Below are 14,111 nucleotides of genomic sequence, written 5' to 3'. Positions count from 1 at the left end.
AAGCAGAGCATAAGCAGAGCTAAGAAAATAACAGACAGGCAAAAATCACATAAAAAATATTTTTAATAATGTAATTCCTCAATGCAAAAGATGAATATGAAATGTTTTAGATACAGCACACTTTGATTTTGTTAATTTTCTTTGAAACAATAACCAGTATATTTTGATTACATTATTTATATCTTAATATTGAATGTAATTACTAATAACAGAATCACAAAATGTGTGTTAAATAGGTAAAAAGTATTCTTCTCATTGTAGACCAGCTAATCAAGTGTTACTGTGTAAGATCTTTGTTTTATTTTTGTGTAACTAAGAAACATTTGCTCTAAAAGAATATGCATATTTAAAAAAAAAAAAAAAAAAAAAGAGACTTTAAAAATTTGAATACTTCTTAAAAAATAACTGAGATGAAAGCCGAGGCAGAGAGGTATAACAACAATAGAGGCAACCCTTGCATTTTCGACAAGATTCACAGTGAAACAGTATCTCTAATATGACACATTATATGGGAAAAGCCACTATAATACTGCCATGCACCGACAGTATTCATTCAGTTTCACACCTCACAACATGTAATGACGACCAATCCACCTCTACATGAAAGTGCAGAATTTTAAGACATTTGCAATATACATACATGTAACAACACAATTCAACAGTCTGTGCAATTCTGACACTACCGTTTGTGAAAAACCACCTGCCAGCTTCTATCATAACTCATTTTAGTTACTGAAATTAGAACTTACAGTATAAATATGAAACTGCTCAGCTAGTTTGAATCACTGGCAGGATCCTTGACACAAGCCGCAGTGCAAGCAAATCAAGCTAAGCCTCATAAACATTGGTTTTCTGAGGCTGATATACATGTTTGTTCAGTCACCTAATATTCAAGGTGTTTAGCAATCACAAACAATTTCAAAATGATCCTGTACATTTGGTTATAAATGGAGCCAGCATATAGCCTATTCCAGTACTTCAGGAAAAAGCTGAAATTGGCTATAATCAGTTACACCAGACTTTCAGCTGCTCCCTTATTCACAAGGGGTTGCACACAGACTACTAGTTTCTCCTCCCAGGATCGAACCAGGGATCTTTTGCTTGTTAGGTTACAGTGAATAGTTGTGTTTAAATTCCCAGTGATAATCCACCCATCTGATATATTTCCTAATGGTTACATGACTTGTTTTCACAGTGATATCCATTTAAGTTAGAGGATACCATGCAGCATGTCTATTTGGTCTGCACTGTTCTGGTCATACGCTCATTTGAATATAAAGCAAGGACATAAAGACTTCTGCAAACAAAGGCAACTGCAAAAGAGAGCTGGTTGTAGCCCTGTTAAGACACAATATTAAACTAAAAATGGGCAGGTCCGGCCTTGTTGTTTCTATTAGCAAAAGATAACTAGAGATTTGTAATCGTTATAACATTTAGACATTATAAATGGTTTGTATTTAATTCATAAGACACTTAAAAGCTCGATATCCATACTATAATATAAAATAACGTTGTTGTGAAGCACCAACAAACTGTAAATATGTGTGCGTCTGTTCCCTTTTATCCAATTTTTCTACTCTAAGCCATGTATTGTTCTCATGTTGTACCCATCATAAAAAAATGCATTAAAAAAAACAAAAAACAAAAACGTTTTGGCTTCTTTTCACTGTGGACACAGCCCAACAATTACACTATGGTCCTGTAAAGCTGTGCAACATCTACTTATCTGGAGGTCAGGGTGTGTATGGAGCATAGCAGATACCTTTAATAAAAAACTGATTTTAGACATGATTTCCTACAAGTTAATGGCTGGTCAAATCTTGGTGGTAGGACATTAACTCCAGCCTGTTATTTGGAAGTTAGCAATTTCATACTACAGCTTGTCACCCACAAATATTGCTATCCCATGAGTCTGCATGCCTCGACAAAAACCACCTGCGGCTTTGGGAGGTTTCTGATTCCAGGACTGACTACTTGCTACTGTCAATGCATCAACATAATTTCGACCTTTATGTTAAAAAGTCTAAACTGTCCACCTCCGGGCTGGCAGAAGTAGTAAATAGTTTGGGCTTCTTAGTTTCCTCAGTGTAGTAGAGTAAGCAGTCCGAGTGGGAGAAAAAGGCAAAGAGGCCAAGTCCCTAATACAGAGGAGGCTCTATTCTGCCCTTTTTCTTTCAGAGCACAGTCATCACCGCTGTACCCACTGTAGCATTGGCACTGGAAGTGCTTGTGGAAAAAATCCACTTCAGCTTGGCTGAGCGCTCCTGTAACCTTGAGCTGGCCACTCTGATTAGTTATCTTGTGTGTTGAGGGGCTGAGATGCAGATATACATCGCTGTCCGGTACTCTGCGAAGACAGCGGCCATTGAATTTACATACCACCTGGCTGCACTGCTCTGCTGCTGTAGACACATTGAGCAGGTACCGGCCCAGCGGTCCCAAAAGATACTCATTTATGGTGGAGCAGTTAGCCTGGAAGACAATAAAGAAAAGTTAACCCCGGACACTAAACACCAAGCAGTTCAGCAGTGAAGAAGCAAAGAAAATACAGTTCTTACACTGCTGCTTGCATAGGAGGTGTCCCCCCAGAAGATTACGCCTGCAGCTCCAAGTGCAACACTCTCACCTATTGTGGAGACCAAATCTGTCTAAAGAAAGTTGACAAACAGTTCAGGGCTGTGCCACAGAAAATGACAACACATTACAGTTCCAGTGAAGTTGTACACTACACTGTGCTTTAACAACAGAGACAAATATACACACATTTCATATCCAATATTAGTATCTAGTTTCCAGTTTAATGAGATCGCCCATCAGTTGTAGCTGGAAGGTGTAAGTAACTAAAAAGTGCTTCACATTTTAAATCAGTCACTCAAAGTAAGATGCAGGAGTCAGTTTGCTGCTCTCGTTGGTGTTTGACATACATAAAATTGAATGGGAGTCTTTCAATCTGGGTTTTTAAAGTTACAGTATACAGTGATGTGTCCAGAGAGCTGGAATATTCCTTTTTTATTACTGTAGTTAGAAATGTGGTATCTAAACACTGGAAATCTACTCACATTCCAGCACTTCTATAAAGAATAAAAAAGAATTGAGCAGTGATTTGAAGAAGGAAAAATAGATTACAATCATCGAGTTTACAAAAAAATGTCTTTTATAATTAGGTATCTGGAATTTTTGTTTTTTCTGTATTTATTTCTCAGAATTCAGGACATTTGGATAATAACTCCAACAAGGACATTAAACTTGAGTTGTAATAATCTAAAGAGGTTTGTGCTGAAGGACAACAGACTGGGGTGTCTGAGAAACAAACTGTAAACTTTTAGTTTAACTAATAATAAAGTGTATTTTGGTTTATCAGATAGGATTCTGAGATTGAGTTTTCTTGTGCTATTTTGTGTTTTGTTTTTTAATGTAAAGGAATAAAATGTTACATTTGTATTGACAAAATAACTTCCGACACAACAGTTAATCAAAGTAAAATCCTCTTAGATGAACTGATGCTCTCAATAACTAACCTCAGTTAGGAGAGTCGTCTGACTGATATAAGTAGGTCGGGTGTAAACAAAAACAGGACGTGCTAATCCATCCCCAACAGATGCCAGGCGCATCGCCTCTTTCACCCTGTTTCGGACAAAAAGGCGCCCCTGGCTTGTTGAGCGTAGTACAGATTCCATGTATACTGAGGGGAAAAGTGCTGTACATTCCATCCACAACCAGCTGAGCTGATTATTGCGGTCCACCTCTACAGGAGGACATTGGCCTGTGTAGTTTCGCAGGCTACTCTTGTAGCCATGGTTGTAACAATCTGGAAACAGGTAGAAGCCCCACAGCTGATTGGGCCTCATGTTCTTGGCCAGTTTCAAAGTCTCCAACATAAATCTTCGAGCTGAAAGTTCAAATTCTTGTTCTGCAACTTTCTCCACTTGTTTTGAGGTCCACTTAGGGTTCTTTTTGGCTACCATTTCATAGGACTTATTTCGATAGATAATTTTAGCATCCCAATTTCTGATCCACAAAGGGCGCCACTCCTCCCAGTCAATAACAGCCAAACCCTTTGCCCCTGGTGCTTTTATATATTTTTCAAGACCTCCAGGCATCTTTTTTGAGTGCTCGGTGAGGCTGACAAGCTGTGGAAGGCCTCCATTAACTGCACTGCCATCATGCTTATAATAGGGATATAACCCAAGACGTTCCTTATAGAAGATTGTGAGATTCTGTCCCACAAAGCCCTCATTGGGGGTTGCTACAACATCAAACTGGCTCAAAGATAAGGCTACTTTATATCGTGGTGCACACTCCTGTGTTGGGGCATTCCAGGCAAGAAGAACTGGCTTCTGGGTATATAATGGTTTTCTTGTCTGCTTTATATCTGCAGAACAATAGGCTGTCCACGATGTAAACAGAGTCAGAAGCAACCAGGGCAGATGGCCAGTTGTGGTGAAGAGAGGGTGAAATGCAGCCTCCATGGTCATAGCTCACCTTCAATCCTCTTTGTCTATGAAAGACAAAGCAGTTTTGTTAAATTCAGCCAAAAACAAAACGAAACAGTTCCAGCTTCCTAAAATGAGATATTTCATCACAGGAAATCGTTTGCAAGCAAAGCAACATTACATCAAAGGCAGATCAGGTTTCTGTGAACTACTGCTACATTACTCATTTGTATTTCCAAATAATACCAAAAAAATGTCAACTAGCTCTCTGACAGACGTTACCTTTACTTTGAAAATTGTTGTGGGAGGACAGCTAAATGCTGGTTAAACCAAAATGTAACGCTGAAAAAAAAACATTTAGCTAACATTCAGCTGCTTTTCTGTCGGACTACTTTTCGCCTGTAGCACAAAGTGAATGTTACTTCGCCATTAGCTCAAAGTTTCATTGAAACGTACCATCGTGCTAAGTTAGCTAACGGTTTTCTTTTTCCTACCCATTCTAACCTGTTTCGCTGAAGCCGAGGACTTAAGTTTATTCCATTCCTGTAATCGTCGGGTAAGTTACTTTTCCACTGCCCTGCCATGTGAAAAATAACAGCCACACTCTTTTCAATCCATATCGACGACTAATAAATCAATCCTCTCAGACTAACACAAGTCATGGCAGGAGCGGTGAGTTGAGCAACAACAGTTCGCTGCATTTACTCCCTGTGTACGGGGGTTTTCAATTAATGAAAGGCATATTCTATCCGCATTTTTCCTTTTATCTGATAACAGTGTGGCTTTTATTTTACATTGCTTTAATGCAAAATCAGTTAACCACGATCACAGCTTCGCATGGCTTGAATTTGAGGGTAAATTTACATCCCAGTGCAAACTGCCCCCCTCCGCTGGACTTAAGATCAAGTTGGTCTGTTCCTCGAGTTGTGCCCCGAAGTAAGTTTCATTGATAAAAGAGAATCTTATATTAAAATGATGTTTTGCTCCTACTTTAGATTTTCTAGTTATCTAGATGTAAAGGTCTTTTGTAGTAAAACAGAATAATCATCCTTTTTTTTTTTTTTTTTTTTTTTGCTTAAAGCACTCCAACATTTATGGTATAGGGTATTTAAATCTAACTGCCTTAAATGATTTTCAGGTCACAGTAGATTTCTGACATGCTGACCTCTCAAGTTTAAACAAGTTTAAACAATCGGTTTATTCTGCAACCTTTACAGTGAGGCTGATTTGAATTATTAGGCAATTTAGATAGACACAACTTAAGACACACACACATACATTTGCTTAATAACTTAGAATTTGTTTTTTAAACTGTAATTTAAAGATGAGTACCAATTATGCGTCTTACCAGCAGCCTTTTCTTTTACTCTGTAATCTCCAAATGAAAGTAGATCAATTAAGCTGTTCACTTGTTAAGAATGAATAGACCTCAGTCCTTCTTATGCTCTGTGCTAACAGCCTACAGAGTTCAGTCAAGAGATCCCTTTAACAGAGCACACAAAAGCAGTTGTTCATTGCTATTTAAATATCCAGGAAACCCCGCCTCTTAACCACAAAATTACAAAATCCTCACTTTATATTATTACCTGCTCTTAATTTTGAAGAGTGGTAGTTACACAGGGCAGCTACGTTGCCTGGTTATTTGTTTGTTTGTTTTCCTGATTTAGTGCTAATTCATAAATATGCTGTTTAAAGTACCTGGTTCTAATGTCATGAGATTTTGCATCAGGTTAACCAGCAGTAAATTCAGATTCAGACTTTGAAATCACTAAAGTAGTTTTAGTGATTTTAGTGATAGTTTTAGAGATTCACGTCTGAAACAGCATTTCTGGCTGCCAGGCCTTACATCAATGGTCCTCAGGTTACTGGATCAAGTATAACCTTTTTACATGGGTAGGCCACATCAATACATCAACACACTGTGTTATGCTATAATGGCTACAGAATCCATTGTGAGGATGCTGTGATATGTTGTCAGGATCATCATAAGTAATGACACAGTAATTTAATAACTTTACTTTGATACTCATAGACCCTTTTTGATACTCATAGGCACATGAGACACTCATCTTATTAATTTAATAAGATGAGTGTAACTGGTGGGTTCCTACTGTAGGCTGGATTTAAACATGTTTTTCAGCTTAACATCCTAAGACCCAGCAATTCATTTTTGTCCTCTGTGGGGGACATGAGTCTGAGATCTCTATGTTAAGCAAAATGTATGCAATCTGTATGAGTCCCTAACCCTAACCCTAACCAAAGGAGGTGCTCCTCTCTGAAGGTACTTAAAACTGAAAACATTCTTCAGCATAGCTGTGTACATGGCATGACTCAGATACCTTGGAATCCAGACATAGACTCCTAGTTATAATCAATTCAAGAAACTATGATTTCTGAAATGTTTATTGTATTTGTTAGGAACCTCATTAGCTAAAGCAAAGCTAGTCTTCAACTCTTTTAATAGTGAGTAGGATGTTTGCTTTCAACACACCAATAAAGGTTAGATCAGTGTAGGTGTGCAAAAGCTCAACTAAAATTTAAAAGAGCTTTGATGCTACCATGCATCATGGATTTAATGTCAACACTTGTGATTGTATAAGTAAAGCTCTTACAAGTCACCTGTGCAGTCTACATTTAAGGTTAACTTTATATACCATCTATCTATCTATCTATCTATCTATCTATCTATCTATCTATCTATCTATCTATCTATCTATCTATCTATCTATCTATCTATCTATCTATCTATCTATCTATCTATCTATCTATCTATCTATCTATCTATCTATCTATCTATCTTCTGGTATGTCCTCTTCTCCATCTCTCTCATCATCGTTGCTATGTTCTGAAAGCTAACATGGAAATCTCACTGTAATTTTACCAGCACATAATTATGTTTTTGCATGTCTTATTACTAATAAATAATTAGACAAGCCAGTACAATTTTAATATTCTAAGTCAATGACTGCTCTAAGAACTTTATATTGACACCTCAGTGTGTAGTTTTTGAAGAGTTTTTGGTTCCTATACTGATTTTATTCTCCTAGTCTATTATTTCCCTGTGTTCCTTCTTTCTCATCAATGTTCAGTTCAGTTTTTGTTTTTGTTTCGGTCACACAAAAACGAATGATCCATCGTAAATGCACATCTGACAATCAGTAAGTGAGACCAAAACAGGCAGAAGCAAAAGCTTATATGCCTAACTCAAAATTTACATCCATTTACAAGTTACCTTTTATATAAGAAAAGAAAATACACACACACAAAAAGTTTTGCGACCCCCCCCCCCCCCACCCACCCAAAAAGAAAAAATATTGATATTGATTCAATCACATAACTCTGTAAAATATATTGTAGGATTTTCTTTTTGAAAATAAATAATGATTTACATGTTTTCATGTCTGGGCAAATTTTATTCCACAACTGAGCTCCAAGAACAGACAAGCATCTCTGTTTGAACCCTCTTCTGGCTTTAGGTACAATAAACTTACATTCATCTCTTAAATTGTATTCAGTTTGCTGAAGTACAAAATATTTTATGAACACAGTCTGGCAGGGTCTAATGCTTTTAGCATTAAATATTATTTGAATTATTTTATAATAAACTATGTCTTTAAATTTCATAAGATTAGAGTTAAGAAATAATGAATTTGTGCATTCATAATAGCCTGCCTTATTTATCAGGTTTGTAGCTCATTTTTGTAATAAAACTATATAATTAACTAAAGTTTTGAAAGTGGACCCCCACAGTTCTACACAATAAGTCATATATGGAAGTATCAGTGTGCAGTATATTATAAATAAGGCATTATACGCAAGCAATTCTTTAACTTTATACAAAATACCAAGTGTCTTTGAGATTTTTAACTTTATGTAATTAATATCCTGCTGTTAATTACCACCCTTAAGAACTTTATATCAAAAACTCTTACAATTTCAACACCACTGATTTTAAGTTTTATCTCTTTAAGTACCTCTTTTTTATTTCCAAATACCATGAATTAATTTTTTTATATATTAAGAGACAATTTGTTGACATCAAACCAAGTTTTGAGTAACTTTAATTTCTCCTCTATTTATGCCAAAAGTTCATTCAAATTTTTACCAGGAGAAACTATTGTCATGTCATGTGCAAAAATAATAAAACTAAATATATTTGAAATATTATAAATGTCATTTATGAAGATAATAAAGAGTTTTGGAACAATCACAGAACTTGTGGTATTCCACATCTTTATAGTCTTAAATTCAGAAACTATATTATCTAGTTGAACACATTGTTGACAATTTTCCAAATAACTTTTTAACCAGGAATAAACAGTTCCTATAATCCCACACCTATCAAGCTTTTCCAGTAACTGTTTATGATCAATAGTATCTATCTATATATATATCTATATATATATATAAAATTCAACATTGTCAAGAACAGAGTTAATCTCCTCTAACACATGCATATGCAGTGGTCCAATTTTTTCTAAATCCATATTGTTGTTCACACAGCAATTTTTTTTTTTACAAAAAACAATCCAACTGTTTGACAAAAACTTTCCCAATATTTTTGAAAATTGTGGAAGAGAAATGGGTCTATAATTTTCCATATTGTGTTTATCACAATGTGGAAAATGTGTTTGTTCCTTCTGTCTTCCACTCTGCCTGGGTCATGTTTAGTGTAAGTCTACTTGTCTCATTGCATTCATTACTTAGACCTGTCTTTTTTTTATCTTGCCTTGTGTTGTGTCACTAATCAGTCCACAGTGTATATATAGTCCCGTCCCCCTTTTTGTCCTTGTCAGATTGTTTCCTGTTGTATGTGGGTCCTCTCTCCACCACACAGATTATTGTTGAATAATTGTCTTTTTTAAGAAGGAGTCCATGTACTTCTAAAAGTTACTGATTTACTTATATATTTTCTTCTAGAAAACACATTAAGGAGCTGTATTGACAAACCACATTATTGACCTTTATTGGCTGATTATACCATTATTTTGTTACTAACTGCTATTATTTACAATTTAAGAAAAGGCTGTCAAATATATCTGTTAGAAGCTGGGATAATTTAAACATTCCTTTTATAAGATATATATTGATCCTTTTGACCTTACTGCATGAATGTTGCCTGATGTGTCGGCAAAGCCAGAGGATGGCTGGTTTACTGAGTCAATTTCCTTAATCCTGAGACTGCAATTCACCTCATGGCCTTTTATATTTGTTCATCTATGAGAAAACAAACAACAAAAAAGTAATTGCATGTCTCCCCCAGACTGAAAACAGTACTTTCCCAGAGGGGGGAAAGCTCAAAGACTTGTGTAGAGACAAAATTACTTCAAAGAAGCAATAAAGTGAAGTGGATTTTGGCACTCAACTCTTTATCCCCTAAGAAGAGCAATATTAGACAGCTTTGTAGGAAACCCTTTCTCATGGAGACTGCATTGATAGCCTTTACTGCTGTCTTAACTTCATCCATAACTCATTAGCAGATGCTCTTATACATACTTCACTTCCAAACACTGGTTTGCCATAGCAATTTCCTCTGCAGGTGGCTCATTTCATTGCAGGTGGAGGTAAAGAGCAACGTTTCAAATACAGATGCTCCTTCAGCTCTTTCCAGTGTTTAAAACCTCTGTCAAAAAAGACTAATGTGACTGTTTTTAGGAAGGATTATTTGACAAATAGCTTGGATGAGCTTGCAAAATAAAGGTTATATAAGATTGAGTTCATCTTCATTTAAACTGAGTCTTTAGCCAAACTGCAGAAGCCGGCAGGATAGCACAGTCAGGAAAAACTAGTTTCATCAGCAACATCAGTGCAAATTTTAGTAATGTACTCCAAAATGCTAATCCTCAAAACTTGAAGTATTTTAGAACCTTAGAAAACATAATGTGATCAAATGTATTTAAACTCAGTAATAATATGGTGTCCACAAAGGCCAGACTGATGGCTTTATAGTTATGAGTCCACATTCCCAGACGGCACTTGAATAGTGTGAGATGATTTGATGCCAGTCCCATACAGGTTTAAATTCCAACACCTAACCACATTACAAATGTCAGAGACTTTAACCCAGGGCTCTTCAACTCCAGGCCTCGAGAGCCCCTGTCCTGCAGGTTTTAGATGTGCCTCTGCTTCAACACACCTGAGTCAAATATAAAAGTCATTAGCAGGACTCTGGAGAACTTGACTGCATACCGAGGAGGTAATTCAGCCATCTGATTCAGGCGTGTTGGATCAGGAACACATCTAAAACCTGCAGGACAGGGGCTCTCGAGGCCTGGAGTTGAAGAGCCCTGCTTTAACCCCTTCCCAGACTCCAAACATATCTTGTAGACTCTTCTCAGATTGTTGAAACATCTTAATTTCATAGCATGACCTCCTTGTAATTAACTGTAGCTACTATTTTACTAGCATCACTGCTAATAGAGGAAAAAAACCCACACCCACCCCTCACCACCATGGTGCAAGGCCAAAAAAATATTAACACAAAAAGGATTAACAGCTCATACACCAATCCTTTTTTTTGTCCTCACTTATAATAAGAAATACTGGGAACATTTTATAATGAACTGTGGTTTTGTGTAATTAAGCATCTTTGACATGTAGTTCATCTGTAATGTGGGGATAGAGAAAACGAGTATGATTCAATTCTGCATTTTATTTTGTAATTAAAAAACAGTTATAATAAATTAAAAGTGAAACATCATATGCCAAAGCAGCAAATAAATCAACAGGATCTGTCATTAGACTCACTGCTGCACATATGTGGCTTTGAGGTCACTGAAGCCAGTCCTTCCAACATTATACTGTGACATTAATCCACTTAAAGAGTTTGTTGGCCACTGATTGTCAACTCATTAGGCTGTCCCATAAGCAGATCCTGTTCCATGCATAATGAAGCAAGTCATAATGTCAAAAAACTTAAGTGTGCACTGGCAACTTTCCAGATTCTTGCTCACACCCTGATGGAGGGAAGAACATTACATTCTCCTTAAACTCCTTGAGTTTTATCAATCACACCAGAAGACAATCTACTGCAAAATATTCAGGCCTCAGTCATGTTTCATCCCATGTCTTCACACTTACATGCACACAAACCATGATCTGTAAACTGATTTTCTCCAGATTGGCACCCTTCTAGAACCCCACTGGTGACCTATTCTGTGTCTAACTGCACACAAGCCAAAAACAGATCACATGCAGAGGTTCAGCACACAATGCATCAGCCTGTCCACATAAGGGCATCAAATATATCAAGAGATCAGGTTATTTTAAAAGATGGTTCAGGCTTCCATCTGTAGTGGAAACCGCAGGACGGAGTTGACACAGTGGCTAGTCTGAGACACTCCTCAGACATTGTCAGGCTTCACAGAGGACAATCGGGAAATCTACATGGATACACGGGTGGTCCAGCTTAATGATTCCCTGTATAGACACAAGAAAAGAAAATGATTTGGACAGATGGTACTGAGAACTGGTGATTTGGTGTAAAGTCTTGCATTAAGATTACAATTTCCTAACCTGAGGTGTTAGGTTTTTCTGAATCTTCTTCAGCTTTGCTTTTTTGCGGCCATTTTTTGTCACAATTGTCTCTTCGTAGAACTCATGAGCCAAGTCACCGTCTTCATCAAAGAACATTGAGCTGCAGCAAACAGACAAAATTCATTATGCATAGTACTTGTTTTTTAAGCCACACAATCTAGCTTATTTCTTGTGCACATATTGTGTGTACCACAATGCCCCCCCCCCCCCCAAAAAAAACAAAAAACAAGCAAGTGTTACTCTGTAAATGTGATTTTAAGATGTCAAACTTAAGGTGTCAAAAAGCACTTAAGTCACTTCCTATTCATGTCTTCCTATGAGTTAAATGGCTGGTTTTAAAAGGTTAGCGGTGTAGGATAAAAATAACAGCTCAGTATAAAAGTGATGTATAAGAGTGTAGTTAAAAACCACTACAGATCTGCTACAGCTGTGGATGCTTGTTTGTGTCCAGTCCACATACAATGAGGAGAATGAAAATAGTGGACATGTTAGCAGGGGAATAGAGAGAACAAACATCAGGTGATCTGGTCTGAATTGTTGAACAAACATCATAGATTTAGGGCTTCATCTTTTTCTCTCTCAACAATGTTGGCCAAATGTAAATGTAATTCTGTCTGAATTTTTATTGTGAAAACAAAGTACATTTTTGACTTTTTTGGTTTTTACACATTTTCTCCCCCTGGAAGAGCATATTGTATCATGTTGCAGTTACACATTTTTAAAATCTTTACAAAAATATCGGGTACATAAATGGCCTTTTTTAAAAATGAGGAAAACTGAAACTACTCAAAAACTCACAGACTGCAAATTAAAAACAAAACAAGTCAACGCTAATGTTGAAAATGAGTGTTACAGGCCAAATAAGAATTTGAACATCTGTGTGTATGAAACTACTTTCATCCAGAGTAAAATACACAATGGAAGCAACGTGACGAGGTTATATTTACCTTCTTCTTGTGAAGACAAAAGGAGTTGCACCGGGGAAACTTCGAACTCTCGCCAGTGATTGCTCATTTCCATCTTTGGTTGGATCGTCTGAACTACCTGAGCCAGAGAAAGGCCAAAATCCTTTGGATTTGGAGCCGCTACCCCCCATCTTCAGCTGCAGCACATTATTTTCTTGGGGTCACGAGGCTACCAGCAGTGCTACAGTGTTACTGTACAAGATGAAACGTGCCTTCAGGGTGTGACACCTGCGAAAAGTGGCAAATAATGGAAAGATTTAGCTACATTCAGCCAAAATATTATGACACTGGTATTCTTTATTTTTACAACAGGCTATTGTAAGAAAGGATGCTGCTGAGGCCCGACTTTTCTCCAAACACAATGAAACACAGAAGAGGAGCACAGATTGAGCTCAATTATGATCAATTTATGTCGTAGGCCAGCAGCATGACAGTGCTATAATAAGACGACACAGGCAGAATCGCATACCCGGTCACCCTTTGGAATCACACAATACAATTAGTTTAACAATGAATTTATATCCAGCATAAAAACACGAAAAGCTTGTAGCAGTCTAGAATTAGACTCGGTGACCTTATGTAGCCCTGGCAGCTAACTTGGCTAACAAGCCGTTCCCAACAACACCAAACTGATGAGAAACGGATCCTGGTTGCGCTAATCGTAGCTGCTTTTTTGCCACTTTATGTCCCGTCTGCTAACATCGCTATTAGCTTTGTTACTAGCATTAGCCAGGTCAACATGTTTCTAAACACAATAACGCTTACGGACGCCGCCATGGGCTAGCATGAGCTGGCTTAATAGCCAGCGCTCGTCGCTTTAGCTTAGCTGAACACATACCGTAAGTGGACAGCAGTGTGCTCACAGGTAAGAAATTCTCTTTGACGAATTTATGTTAGTGGCTCGCTAATTCTGTACAAGCAAAGACATCAAAACGCACACAACTACGCTAGTTGTTTATGCTATCTGACGGCCCACGTTCTTCTTTTTCCGCTCAAGGTTGACGCAGAGACATTATGGTGAGCTACCGCCATCAAGTGGACGGGAAAAGAAGAAAATGTAGATCCCATCCACATATGCACTCACCGGCCAGTTTATTAGGTACACCTTGCTATTAGCAGGTTGGACCCCCTTCTGCCTGCAGAATTGCCTTAATTCTTCATGGCATAGATTCAGCAA

The 14,111-nt window shown here is 37.3% G+C and overlaps 2 protein-coding genes across 3 annotated transcripts; both read right to left on the bottom strand.

Annotated features, from left to right (window-relative positions):
• Nucleotides 1-45: 45 nt before the first annotated feature.
• hyal2b (hyaluronidase 2b) lies at nucleotides 46-5,911 on the bottom strand. Of its 2 annotated transcripts, none has more exons than XM_030730482.1 (4): nucleotides 5,782-5,911; nucleotides 3,519-4,498; nucleotides 2,559-2,648; nucleotides 46-2,472 (listed from the first exon to the last, which is right to left on the bottom strand). In XM_030730482.1, exons 2-4 carry the CDS (start codon nucleotides 4,473-4,475, stop codon nucleotides 2,083-2,085), a joined length of 1,437 nt encoding a protein of 478 aa, XP_030586342.1. In that variant the 5' UTR covers nucleotides 4,476-4,498; nucleotides 5,782-5,911; the 3' UTR covers nucleotides 46-2,082. The 2 variants fall into 2 exon arrangements, with proteins under 2 accessions (XP_030586342.1, XP_030586341.1); XM_030730481.1 differs by lacking the exon at nucleotides 5,782-5,911 and adding an exon at nucleotides 4,938-5,104.
• A 5,159-nt stretch (nucleotides 5,912-11,070) lies between these two features.
• Nucleotides 11,071-13,953, bottom strand: tusc2b (tumor suppressor 2, mitochondrial calcium regulator b). Its single transcript, XM_030729523.1, has 4 exons — nucleotides 13,773-13,953; nucleotides 12,917-13,162; nucleotides 11,949-12,069; nucleotides 11,071-11,852 (listed from the first exon to the last, which is right to left on the bottom strand). Exons 2-4 carry the CDS (start codon nucleotides 13,063-13,065, stop codon nucleotides 11,787-11,789), a joined length of 336 nt encoding a protein of 111 aa, XP_030585383.1. The 5' UTR covers nucleotides 13,066-13,162; nucleotides 13,773-13,953; the 3' UTR covers nucleotides 11,071-11,786.
• Nucleotides 13,954-14,111: the final 158 nt, after the last annotated feature.

Source organism: Archocentrus centrarchus, chromosome 5 (assembly GCF_007364275.1).
Source record: "Archocentrus centrarchus isolate MPI-CPG fArcCen1 chromosome 5, fArcCen1, whole genome shotgun sequence".
Taxonomy (NCBI): domain Eukaryota; kingdom Metazoa; phylum Chordata; class Actinopteri; order Cichliformes; family Cichlidae; genus Archocentrus; species Archocentrus centrarchus.
This window is presented reverse-complemented; position numbering and strand designations above follow the sequence as displayed.

Excerpts from the sequence above, each read along its gene's own strand:
- tusc2b (XM_030729523.1), bottom strand. The coding sequence starts at position 13,065 with ATGGGGGGTAGCGGCTCCAAATCCAAAGGATTTTGGCCTTTCTCTGGC. Across the intron at positions 12,070-12,916 it reads TTTGTCTTCACAAGAAGAAG|CTCAATGTTCTTTGATGAAG; the intron begins GTAAATATAACC and ends TGTTTGCTGCAG. Across the intron at positions 11,853-11,948 it reads AGAAAAACCTAACACCTCAG|GGAATCATTAAGCTGGACCA; the intron begins GTTAGGAAATTG and ends GTGTCTATACAG.
- hyal2b (XM_030730482.1), bottom strand. The coding sequence starts at position 4,475 with ATGACCATGGAGGCTGCATTTCACCCTCTCTTCACCACAACTGGCCAT. Across the intron at positions 2,649-3,518 it reads AGACGACTCTCCTAACTGAG|ACAGATTTGGTCTCCACAAT; the intron begins GTTAGTTATTGA and ends AACTTTCTTTAG. Across the intron at positions 2,473-2,558 it reads CCTCCTATGCAAGCAGCAGT|GCTAACTGCTCCACCATAAA; the intron begins GTAAGAACTGTA and ends ATTGTCTTCCAG.